Source organism: Diospyros lotus, chromosome 10, assembly GCF_014633365.1.
Source record: "Diospyros lotus cultivar Yz01 chromosome 10, ASM1463336v1, whole genome shotgun sequence".
NCBI lineage: Eukaryota > Viridiplantae > Streptophyta > Magnoliopsida > Ericales > Ebenaceae > Diospyros > Diospyros lotus.
Window position 1 is genome coordinate 33,346,041 of NC_068347.1, and position 12,560 is coordinate 33,358,600.

General features: G+C 40.8%; 1 protein-coding gene across 1 annotated transcript in view; it reads left to right on the plus strand.

The window, feature by feature from the left end:
* The window catches only part of LOC127811421 (26S proteasome non-ATPase regulatory subunit 1 homolog A-like), a 30,180-nt gene extending 17,620 nt beyond the window's left edge, over positions 1-12,560 (plus strand). The window contains exons 3-13 of the mRNA XM_052351280.1: positions 5,436-5,541; positions 5,745-5,856; positions 5,948-6,116; positions 8,578-9,050; positions 9,162-9,297; positions 9,395-9,643; positions 9,728-9,948; positions 10,034-10,292; positions 10,648-10,880; positions 10,961-11,483; positions 11,746-12,560. Coding sequence (XP_052207240.1) covers positions 5,436-5,541; positions 5,745-5,856; positions 5,948-6,116; positions 8,578-9,050; positions 9,162-9,297; positions 9,395-9,643; positions 9,728-9,948; positions 10,034-10,292; positions 10,648-10,880; positions 10,961-11,483; positions 11,746-12,069 — 2,805 coding nt within the window. The 3' untranslated portion in view covers positions 12,070-12,560. The remainder of the gene's footprint in view (positions 1-5,435; positions 5,542-5,744; positions 5,857-5,947; positions 6,117-8,577; positions 9,051-9,161; positions 9,298-9,394; positions 9,644-9,727; positions 9,949-10,033; positions 10,293-10,647; positions 10,881-10,960; positions 11,484-11,745) is intronic.

Sequence of the window (12,560 nt, forward strand, 5' to 3'; positions counted from 1 at the left end):
AAAATCTGCTCATAGTCAGCGGGTAAACCGATCCATCATAAGCTGTTTCATCTTCCTCCAGGTTCGAACCCTATTCTTTCCCTATCTCTGGCGAGTTTTCTGCAACTGATCCCACCAAACAGCAACTGCAGATTTCAAATGAAAAGCCATCATCTTAACGATTTTCTCCTCAGGGACCTCCATAATCTCCACAAATTGCTCAACTTCCGCCATCCAGTCGAGGAACTATTCAATTCTCAAGTTTCCTGAGAAAGGAGGGATATCCGCCTCAATCCTATAGTCGTCACAGGTGCCTCGGTGTTGACGATTGTGGTATTGAGGTAGATCCTCAAAATCCTCTTCGGAAGCCGATTCATATCTTCAACTGTAGGCCGCTTATTATTTCCTCGTTGTCTCTCACCATGGACATTTATATCGTAGTGATTCCTTTGGTTAAGACGCTGTAGATTGCCAGTGTTGGCTGGTGGAGGGTTTCCAACGTCATTTCCTCCGCTATTTCCAACAACCTGCAACAGCAATTGGCGAATCTCTCCAAGTTGTGTGGACAGATTGTCAATCCATTGGTTTTGGGCATTAATTTTGGCCTTCATGGCAGCAATCTCATCACCCATGGTCAATTTGATGGAGAAAGATAGCAGTCAATGATATGGAGACGGAGAAACCGTGCTCTGATACCACTTGATGCAGCAAGAAGAAAAGATTTCAAGCGAAATCTTTAAGAAATCAAAGGGAACTGGATTCCATCAGAAAATTTAAAGAAATTTCTAGAATTCTATTAGAAAAAAAACTCCCTCTAAAAGAAGAGAAAAGGAGTTTAAATACTACCTTAGCAACAAACAATCATAATAGCAAACCCTAACATGAAAAAAAACTAAAATAGACATAATCTAAAATAGAATTATGCTGTAATTACTGTTCCGTCCCTGTGTACTGTTCATCATTACTACTCACTGTATGCACTGTTCATCGCTACTGTTCCTAACATTGTTCTTCATCACCCTAGTAGTATAAAGTCTATGAGGTGGGGTTCAAAAATCTGGTTCATGAGTGATTGAAAGGTGGTTGGAGTGTTTGTTAGGCCAAATGACTTGACAAGGAATTCGTAGTGGCCATGGTGGGTACAGAAAGCAATCTTAGGTATGTCAAGGGGATTCATCAGATTTGATGGTAGCCATATCTTAGGTCAAGCTTAGTGAAGACAGTTGCATGTTTCAATTCATCTAACAAATCTTCAATAAGTGGGATTGAAAATTTATCCTTGATGGTAACTTCATTCAATTGGCGGTAGTCAATGCAAAATCGTCATGTACCATTTTTTTTTTTTTTTAAACTAATGACACAGGGGAAGCAAAGGGGCTATAGCTGGGTCTTATGATAGATTTCTGAAGCATCTCCTTAACCAAATTTTCTATAACTGTCTTTTGGTTAGAAGGGTATCGATAGGCAAGAATATTATTAGGGTCTGTGTGGGGTTTGGGGTTGATTGTGTGGTTAACAAGTCGAGTTGGGGTAGAGATTCAGGCTCTACAAATAGATTTTCAAACTCAGTAAATAGCATATTAAGGAGGTCAGTTTGATGTACCTTGAGGTTAGCCTTTGGAAGAGTGCTAGCTATCAACATGAATTCCCCTTCTGCCTCTAACTCCTCATTCCTTCTTTCAATGGCTTGGATTGAGAACAATTGAGCTACCTGACTTAACTTCTGCATGAACATCTTCTGCAACCTTCTTTTGGTTATCATCTTACAAACTCCCCACTCCTTGCTCCCTATCAGTGTCATCTACTTTCCTTCCTTCTCAAACTTCACCTCCATTTTGTTAAAATCAAAGCAAATTGGGCTAATGTGCTTCATCCAATCCACACCTAACACCACATCGCAACCCCTCAGTTTAAGGAGCCTCAAATCCTTCTCCCTGCATCTCCCAACAAAATCTAGCACATGTTGATTTGCTTATGACCTTGTTGCCATTCGCTGCTGTCACTATCAATGGTTGAGTTGGGATCAAGGGGGCATTTCAATCTCCTGACTGTTCCCTCATCCAAGAAACTGTGGGTACTCCCACTGTCAATGAGGATCATCAGTTTATTGTTCTCTACATTCCCCTCAACCTTAATGATTTTGTTGTTAGTCAAGCCCTTCAAGGCATGCAAGGATATCTCCCCATTGCCCTCTTCCTCTTCTTCTTGTGGTTGGGGTGCTTCCTCCTCCTCTCCCATCTCCTCTTCTTCTCCTTCCTATAGCAGGAGTTGCTTCTTACATTGGTGGCTAGGGAAATATTTGTCCCCACCCCTAAAACAAAGGTTAGCCTACCTCCTCTGTTCGATGGTCTTCCCATATTGGTTAGTCGGAGCTGGCAACGCCAAATTCTTCACCCTTGGAGACCCTCTCCCCATTTCCTTACCATAGTTCCTTCCTTGAGGCAGACTTCCTTGTGACACCCCCTTGGCTATGATCCTTTGCTTCTTAATCAACGCCTCCATCATTAGCTCGTGGAGTCTAGTGCTTTCAGCCGCATGTTTGAGGGTCCTAGGCTGGAGTACCTTCACCATTGGCCTCAACTCTTTGTTCAAGCCACTTGGGAAGCTTGAAACGAAGCTTCCATCACATATGGATTGTTATTGAGCATAAGAGCCTTGAGCTCCTCAAACCTCAATTGGTACTCCATCACCGAGGCTACCTGCTGGGGTTTGTTGAATTCTTCTACCACATCGGATAAGCTTTGATCCCCAAATCTCTCACAAAGTTCCTCAGCAAATTCCTCCCATCTACACTCCTCTCGAACCTTGGACTTAGGCCTAGAACCAAGCATCCCTTGGATCATTGAGGTAGGCAGCTGCCATTGTCACTTTTTGCCTCTCGGCCACCCTGTACCATTCGAATATCCTCTCGCACCTCCTGATCCACTAGCGAGGGCTAAGGCCGTCGAACAACAGTGTTTCCAACCTTGGCATGGGCATACTGTGCTGGTTTTGCCCACTTGCACCTTCGGTCTTCTTCTCCACCCCAATTTGCCACCCTCCTCATCTCCTTCAGAGGCTCCTAATGGCCTCTAATTCAACCCCTGTTCTCGTGCCATCGGATCCACTCACCCCTGTCTCGATAAGATGGGATTTGTCCTCTCCCTTGGAGGGAAATCAGGTGAGAGGTTCATTTGATTTTGCCTCATGAACATCACCACAAAGCAACTGATCCCTTATTTGGACTCCTAGATCCTTAAGGATTTGGTCAACTACTACCTCCAACTTCCGATTAATTGCCAAAATGGCCTCATGATTTCGATTGGATCCCAATTCCAATTGATCCACTCGATTTTGGAGATCATTCATCGAGGAACCATATTGCTGGACTTGAGCCTCCATATTCTTCATCCTAGTCCCTTCAGCCATTGCTACTTACTTCCAACCACCGCGGCCCAATATGTGCTTTGATACCAAAATTGTTAGATCCTAGGGTATCTAGCAATGATCAATCTAGATCTTCTTCCGAATTGATGGTGATTTCAGAGAAATCAAGAGAATTCCTGAAGGAAAGTGAGGGAAAGAGAGAATAGAATTGCAGAGACAGGGAGGGAGAGAAAGAGAATTGGAGGGAAATTCAAAAATGTTCATTCAATATTCCAGATACTTCTCAAGGTGGAGTAGGCTACAATTTATAACCTCTCCCCCACGTACATAGGTTCCCGCCAATATACATAGTATCTCCTCTGCATATTTTGACTCGTGTCCTGCTCTATGATACACATCTTTAGTACTTTATGTATATAATCTGTGTTGCATTTGATGTGAATTATATGGGGAGAATATAATCTGCCCTTAGCCGTTGGTGGTGAGTTGAAAGGGGAGGCAATCTTGGCCTTTGCTTCTGTTGTGTTTGATGTTGATTATATACCAGAAAACACAATCAAAGGACAGAGTTAATGAAAGATCCTAATTAGATATATACTATAGCATATTGATAGGGATATTTTTCTATTTTAGTTTAAAAAAAAATTAGATTAGGTTTTATCTTGTTCTATTTTGATTTATCATAGTTGTTTAGATAATAGAATTTTATTTAATTTAAGGGTTAGATAGAGTTATATTTGATTTAGAGATTATAATCATGTTTTGATTAGTTGTTATCTTTAGATAGGTTATCTTTTAATTGTCTATAAATAGGCAACATAATGTAACCTTTTATTCAGCTTTGGATGATTGAATAATATGATTTCCCCTTTTTGAGTCTCTCTCTCTCTCTCTCTCTGTGTTCTCTTCTTCCTGCTTCTTCTTCTTCCTCTTCTTCTTCATCATCTTCTTCTTAATCTCTTCTGTTTCTTTGCTACTTTCTGCAACTCTCTTTTTCTCTCTTGGCTTTTCCTTCATCTTGCTTCTTCTTCTTAATCTCTCATCTTCGAACTATCCTGCATCAAATTTGGTGTCACAGCAAAACTCAATTCTGAATTATCTTCAGCTTCCATGAGTTCTACATCACTGGACCGTAATTGTCATCAGCACACAGCAATGGCCGCATGGCAACATTCCTTCATCAACAGCCACACAGAGTTCACGAAAGCCACCATAGCCATAGCAATGGCAAAGAATCACCATCCTCATCCTAAGCCATCAAACCATGGAAGCAGCAAGTTTATCTTACTTTGAGCAAGTTGGTGATGACAATACTCAAACTACTAATGGCACAATTCCAAATTCAAAAAACTCGAGGGCGAGTTTTTCTCCTACCCAGGGAGAGAATGATACGGATACTTTTCTATTTTGATTTAAAAAATAAGATTTAGATTAGGTTTTATCTTGTTCTGATTTGATTTATCATAGTTATTTTGATAATAGAGTTTTATTTGATTTAGGGATTAGATAGAGTTATATTTGATTTTAGAGATTATAACCATATTTTGATTAGTTGTTATCTTTAGATAGAAACTTATCTTTTAATTACCTAAAAATAGGCAACATAATGTTACCTTTTATTCAGTTTTGGATGATTGAATAATACGATTTCCTCTTCTTGAGTCTCTCTCTCTGTTCTCTTCTCTCTGCTTCTTCTTCATTGTCTTCTTATTGATCTCTTCTGTTTCTTCCCTACTTCCTGCAACTCTCTCTCTCTCTCCCTCTCTGTGTTTTTCCTGCTTCTTGCTTCTTCTTCTTGGCTTCTTCTCTTCTCCAACTTCTTCTTCTTAATCTCTTATCTTCCTACTGTCCCACGTCATATGTCCTTGAATATTCTAAGGGGGTGCTTTGTTAATATAAGCCTGCCCTTGCTATTTCTTGCAGTCAAATTTTAACTCCTTGTTCAAATGATTTCTTTTCTGGTCAACAAGTTTTCTGTTATGGGTAAATTTAAGGATTTTGGTTGTACTGCTATTTCTTCTTACTTTTTGAGATCTATAATTTGATTTTATGTGATTTCTTTTCTCAAATTCTCTTGTATCTGTTGACAGGTCTTTTACTACTTGGGTGAACTTAATGACTCGTTGTCTTATGCTCTTGGAGCTGGTTCAATGTTTGATGTTTCTGAGGATTCAGATTATGTTCACACCCTGCTTGGTAGGAATTTTCAGCTTGCTTCCACTCTCTTCTAATGCCAAAACTTGTATTTTCACTTTTGAGGTTTTAAGATCTTATTTCTGTTCGCTGTTCTTTTCCCTTAAAGTTGCTCCATTTAGATGGAGTTTGTGAAAGTTGAAGACAAGATATCAACCATTGAATGTTGTCTTTCTAATTGTTGTTGTACATATTTTTTTTTTCAGCTAAAGCTATTGATGAATATGCCAGTCTCAAGTCAAAGGCAGCTGAGTCAAATGATGACGCACCCAAAGTGGATTCTCGGTTGGAGGGAATTGTAGAGAGAATGTTGGATAAGTATGCAAAATTATCTGCTCGTATTTGATATAATGATGCAGTTCAACAAAATATTGGGATGGATAAGTTGCCTTACTATATTTATGTATAGGTGTATACTAGATGGGAAGTTTCAACAAGCTATTGGGATGGCAATTGAATGCCGAAGGTTGGATAAACTTGAGGAAGCAATTACAAGGAGTGATAATATTCAGGCAACACTATCATACTGCATTAATGTTTCTCATTCCTTTGTTAATCTAAGAGAATATCGCCGTGAGGTAAGAATGATACCACACTTGTCCTTTTTATAGTAATTTCAATGTTATGAAACCATGATTATTTTCTATCAACATTTTTTATGAGTTTGCCTATCCTGAATTTCTGGTTGCTATGGTTGATTCATTTCTTATGGCCATGGAGTTCCTCATCCACGTTACTCTTGTTATTTTAATGTTGATACAATCTTCACTGCTGGACTTATTTATTTTGTTGATGCTGAAATCTTGAGAGATGCATAGCAAACTGTTACTGGCATGTTTTTTTTTTTTTTTTTCTTGTTCAGGTTACTTTGGCCGGCCTATATTTCATATACGCAAAAATATATAGATGTTCATCTAAAGAAAGATGGAGGTGATGCTTTTAAAAGAAGAGAAATGTGCATTTGCACACTTTATGTGTATGTAAAGAAATGTGGAGGTGATTCTTGAGAGTTTAGAGATCGAAAAAGGAAAAGGCTGGCTTCTTTAGCTGAGTGGGTGAGGGACTGTTTAGTTGTGGAAAATGACTTCCACTTTTTTATCTGCAATTTTCTATAAATTATCTAGTTTTCGCTTTCCATTGAAAATTTGGAAAATGCATCCAGATGTTGGAAATCAGAAAACTAATTTTCATTCTAGAAAATTAGAACATATGTTAAAAAAAGGAGAGATTTTTTAATTTCTTTTGTGTAACTTGTGTTCAAGAATGAGATGAAGATGAGTTGTGGAAAATTTTTGGAAGCTGTGTTTTTCAAATCTTTGAATTAATAAGGAAAACTTAGAAAACTCATTTTAGGAGTTTTCCAAGTTTAGTCTGCATTTTCCAAATCTTCATTTTCCATTTGGAAATTTTTGTATTTGAACGAATTTTCGGCTTTCCTGTTCTGTGGAGTATTTTATTGGAGAACTGGGACTGTTTTGCTCAACCAAACAGCCCTTTAGGTGCTGGTCACTTCTTCATTGATCTGATAATCTGCTGTAGTATGACAATTTGAAACATGCAAGTTTGTCACAAGCTTGCTAAAGTTACTGTAGTCATGACTGTCTGCCTGAAATGGCTTTGCATGATTGCATCTCAATTTGATCTCATTCAGAATAGATTTGTTGCTTTTATTTGATTTTATATATCTTATTTGTTGTTACTTTAATACAACAATAAATTTATAATATGGGAAAGTGCGACGTGAGTGGCTCAACAAGGTGTAGGTGACCCACTAGATGCCTGTGAGTCTTAGAGCGACGGGAGAGTCCCAAAGTGATGAATGACTCCCAAGTGACTGAGAGATCACCCCCCTCCCCCAAAAAAAAGTGACCGAAAGACCTGCTGAGAAAGAAGTCGGTTAGGGGCGTGGGTGAGTATCCCTGCACGAACCTTTCGATGCTTGAGTCAGTATTTGAGAGTGTGAAATGCTTGAAAACAAAAGAGTCTATGCATAAGATTGAGCGTACCTTGAGTGAGGAAGGTGACCCTCCTATTTATAGAGGGGGAGAGAGATGACAGGTTGCAAGTGACCCACCCTTTTCAATGGGAATCTCGAGGGCATCTTTGATTGATTCTCGCGGCCTCCCAGGAAGGTCTCTTGGAGAGAGCTCCCGGGCTTAGGCACGATGGTCTCTCATATGCCTTCGAGGGGGACGAGTGATCGAGTGCCTTGGGAGGGTCCCTCGGTGATGCGTCGAGGGAGGCTCCCAAGGGGTCACTCGGTTGTTTCTGGGTCCCTTGCATGGCTCGTTAGAAGAGGAATTGGAAGGAATTGAGGGAGGGAATTAAGGGAGAACAGAATAGAGAAGAAGATTAACGGGAAATGAGAGATAGAGAGGGAAATTGGAGGGAGATTGAGAGAGAATGGTAGAGAGAATTAGAATATCATTTATTATTTCAATCATATCTCCAATCTCTTACAAGTAGCCTTTATATAGGCCTTACTTAGCTGTTAACTGATTCCTAACAGCACCCATGTGCTTCTAACAACTTGTAAAATATCTCTTAACAATTATTATAAATCTATTATCATATTACCCCTTTATTGCTCCTAGGGTCATGACAGGGGGGAGACTCAGTTCTGACCAAGTGACTTATTAGCTAGCCCCCCTTTATATCTTGCAGCCCATTCGACTCTTATCTAGCACTTCTTGCAACCTCACTCAGCTTATTTAATCGAAATGACCAAGTGACCGAGTGACCTTTTAATTGGTCTTTAACCGGTCCTCCCCAAGTCCTTTTTGCCTTGGCCCACTTGGCTCAAATTAATCTTCCAGCCCATCTTCGTTGCTTGGCCTGTCCTCTTGGGTTGTAAACTCATTTATTGCATCCGGGCCAATTATTGGGCATAACATTATTATTTCTCCAGAAAAAGAGAAAAAAAGAAATGTGATCTATGTGGCTTATTGCAGTTGTCTGACGAACATAAATGGATTTGCTGGAAAGAAAGTGGTGATTCTGGATGTGTTTACATACTAATTATATGCCAACTGTGTACAGGTGCTCCGTCTTCTTGTTAAAGTATACCAGACACTGCCATCTCCTGATTATTTGAGCATTTGTCAATGCCTCATGTTTCTGGATGAACCAGAGGGGGTTGCAAGCATCTTGGAAAAGCTTCTTCGATCTGAAAACAAGGATGATGCTCTTCTGGCATTTCAAGTAGCTTTTGATCTTGTTGAAAATGAGCACCAAGCTTTTCTCTTGAATGTGAGAAATCTGCTCTCTAATGCTAAGTCTCAGCTACTGAAACCTGCACAGCAAGGATCTGCTGCACCAGAGTCTGGTCTAAATGGAAATGTTACCGGATCTGAGGATGATGTTCAGATGACTGATGAAAGCCAGCGTAGTGGGAACCCTCAAGAAGATCCAAAGGAAGCAACTTATGCTGAAAGGTTAACAAAAATCAAAGGAATTTTGTCTGGAGAGACTTCAATACAGCTGACTTTGCAATTTTTGTACAGCCATAATAAGTGAGGCAACAACTGAATCTGTTTCTCCCCTTATTCTCAAATTCATTTTGGAGGTCTTATTTAAGGTATGGTGGAAAATTTTTGACACCAGCTTTCTACCTGTTCATGCAGGTCAGATCTTCTAATTCTTAAGACTATAAAGCAATCTGTGGAGATGAGAAATAGTGTCTGCCACAGTGCAACAATATATGCTAATGCAATTATGCATGCTGGGACAACTGTGGACACATTTCTTAGGGAAAATCTGGTAATTCAACTTTCCACTTTCATTCTCTTATTAACTTTTGTTGTGGCATAAGGTCAATATTGTCTTTCTGACCCTTGGTATTTGTAAACACATGCAGGATTGGCTAAGTAGAGCTACGAATTGGGCTAAGTTCAGTGCAACAGCAGGATTAGGTGTTATTCACAGAGGCCACCTGCAACAGGGCAGATCATTAATGGCCCCATACTTGCCACAGAGTGGGGCTGGTGGCGGCGGCAGTCCATACTCTGAAGGTGGTGCTCTCTATGCTTTAGGCTTGATTCATGCAAACCATGGCGAGGGTATTAAGCCATTTCTTCGTGATAGCTTACGAAGCTCCAATGTTGAGGTGTTCTGCTTTTCACAATTCAGTCCCTTAAGTGCCATGAATTTCTAATCTTCTGCTAATAGTATTCATGACTGGTTGGTGCAGGTTATTCAGCATGGTGCTTGCCTAGGTCTTGGGTTGGCGGCTCTTGGCACTGCTGATGAAGATATCTACGATGAGATAAAAAGCGTGCTTTACACAGACAGTGCTGTTGCTGGAGAAGCTGCTGGTATCAGTATGGGCTTACTGATGGTTGGAACTGCAAGTGAAAAGGCAAGTGAAATGCTTGTTTATGCACATGAGACGCAGCATGAAAAAATCATCAGGTAATGTAAATTGGTATTCTGTCATCTAGATGTCCGGGCGAAGGTTTAATATTGGGTCTTAGTTTTTTATTTGTGCTTGTTCCAGGGGTTTGGCATTGGGGATAGCCCTCACTGTCTATGGAAGAGAAGAAGAAGCAGATACTCTGATTGAGCAGATGACTAGGGATCAAGATCCTATTATACGTTATGGTGGCATGTATGCATTGGCACTGGCATACAGGGGAACAGCAAACAATAAGGCGATCCGTCAACTGCTGCATTTTGCTGTATCAGATGTGAGTGATGATGTCAGGCGGACAGCTGTTCTGGCACTTGGGTTTGTCCTTTACTCAGAACCAGAACAGGTAAGTGCTTCTATGCTTCTTTTGCCTGTTTTGGAACCTAAGTGGGAGGTCCTGTTGCCATTCTCAGTGCTTACTTAGTGATGTCATTTCTATGTTCATGTTGGACTTTTATGTGCTTGTAAAACCCGTGTTGACATCTTCCCAACTTATTCCTGGTTTCAAGTATCGGCAATGGCCGGCCTTATGTATTTTTGTGTTTGCACGTGCACTTGAACGCATGTAAAAATTTTATGGCTTTGGGTAGATTCACATACTTCATAGCTGCATTATCTGAGTGCTCTAAGAATAAAGGCTTGGTATGTTGTGATTGTATCTGATTGCTGTTGGACTTGGTTTTATTGCTTGTATGCTACAGACTCCTCGCATTGTCTCCCTCCTGTCTGAATCTTACAACCCACACGTTCGGTATGGAGCAGCACTAGCAGTTGGCATTTCTTGTGCGGGTACTGGTCTGAGTGAGGCAATATCCTTGCTAGAACCTTTGACATCAGATGTGGTTGATTTTGTTCGTCAGGGGGCTCTAATTGCAATGGCTATGGTAATGGTTCAGATCGGTGAAGCTAGTGATTCTCGTGTTGGAGCATTCAGGTACCGTACACATCGAACTGATTTATGTTTAGCTTCTTTATATCTTTGTTTCGTTGAGGTTTTACTGTTTGTTATTTCAGGCGGCAGTTGGAGAAAATAATCTTGGATAAGCATGAGGACACCATGAGCAAGATGGGAGCAATTCTGGCCTCTGGAATACTTGATGCTGGTGGAAGGAATGTGACGATAAAGCTGCTTTCCAAGACGAAACATGATAAGATCACTGCAGTAGTTGGTTTAGCTGTTTTCAGCCAATTTTGGTATTGGTATCCACTAATCTACTTCATTAGCTTGTCATTCTCGCCCACAGCCTTTATTGGGCTAAACTATGACTTGAAGGTTCCAAAATTCGAGTTCTTATCTCATGCAAAACCATCTTTATTTGAGTATCCTCGGCCAATTACTGTACCGGCCACTACCTCAACCGTGAAACTTCCCACCGCGGTTTTGTCAACATCAGCAAGAGTAAAGGCTAGGGCTAGTAAGAAAGAGGCAGAACAGAAAGCTATTGCTGAAAAATTAACTGGTTCAGAGTCGTCTTCTGCAGGGCCAAATACTGGCAAAGGCAAATCTTCTGGTGATAAGAATGCAGATCCTATGCAGGTATGTCTCGTCTTTGTAGTGTAGTTCCAGCACGACAAAGATGTCTAAAGCACATCGTTATAGACCTTTCTGTCCCTCTCTCGTTTCCTCTTTCCCTCGCCCAACATTTACACACGCGATGCTCAGTAGTAGAATCTATCTCTTAAAAGAGTTTTAAAACATTGAAGTCTATTTTTGAGTGGTTATGCCGCTTTGCCTGCAGTGCTGATATCTTGCTCTTGTTAGCCAGATTAAACTCTTGACCACATTTCTTTGTACCCAGGTTGATAATGCAGCAGAGAAGAAGGCAGAGCCTGAACCATCATTTGAGATTTTGACCAACCCTGCCAGGGTGGTTCCTGCTCAGGAGAAGTTCATTAAATTTATGGAAGAAAGCAGATATATCCCCGTTAAGTCATCGCCTTCAGGATTCGTCCTCTTAAAAGACATTCGCCCCGCTGAGCCTGAAGTTTTGTCTCTCACCGATGCACCCTCATCAACTGGATCAGCTGCCGGTGGCTCAACAACTGGACAACAGGGTTCAGCATCAGCCATGGCCGTCGACGAGGAGCCTCAGCCACCTCAACCTTTCGAATACACCTCATGATTCCAGTCCTGAACCAGTACTTTGTTTGGGCTGAGCGTACGAACTGTGGCCTTTTATTGCTGAACACGATCAAATCACCCACCTACGGGTAACCCTTCATTTATCCGGCAGCTGTTTTCAAGAGGAAGACCGAACTGCCATTGCCTGTGGCTCAAATTCGGCTCGTCGTCCATCTGGTGAAGCAAGCCCTGTTTGCTGCTGTAACTTTGTCTTGCAGTGGCTGCCATGGTGAAAAACATATATGTTTCTGAAGTTGCTCCTACGTATTTTAGGTCGTAAGGTAGATTGCAGTCAACCAACAATCTTATGCTCTCTCTCTCTCTCTCTCTCTCTCTCTCTCTCTCTGTGACACTGGGATAGAAAGTGTGTTTAATTTTGCTCTCTGACGCTGGGATAGAAAGTGTGGTTAATGGGTTTATGTTTACGAGAAACTAAATTAGGCTTTTTGAGTTCTGTTTCACGAAAGTTCTATCTGAGTGACTGCTTCACTA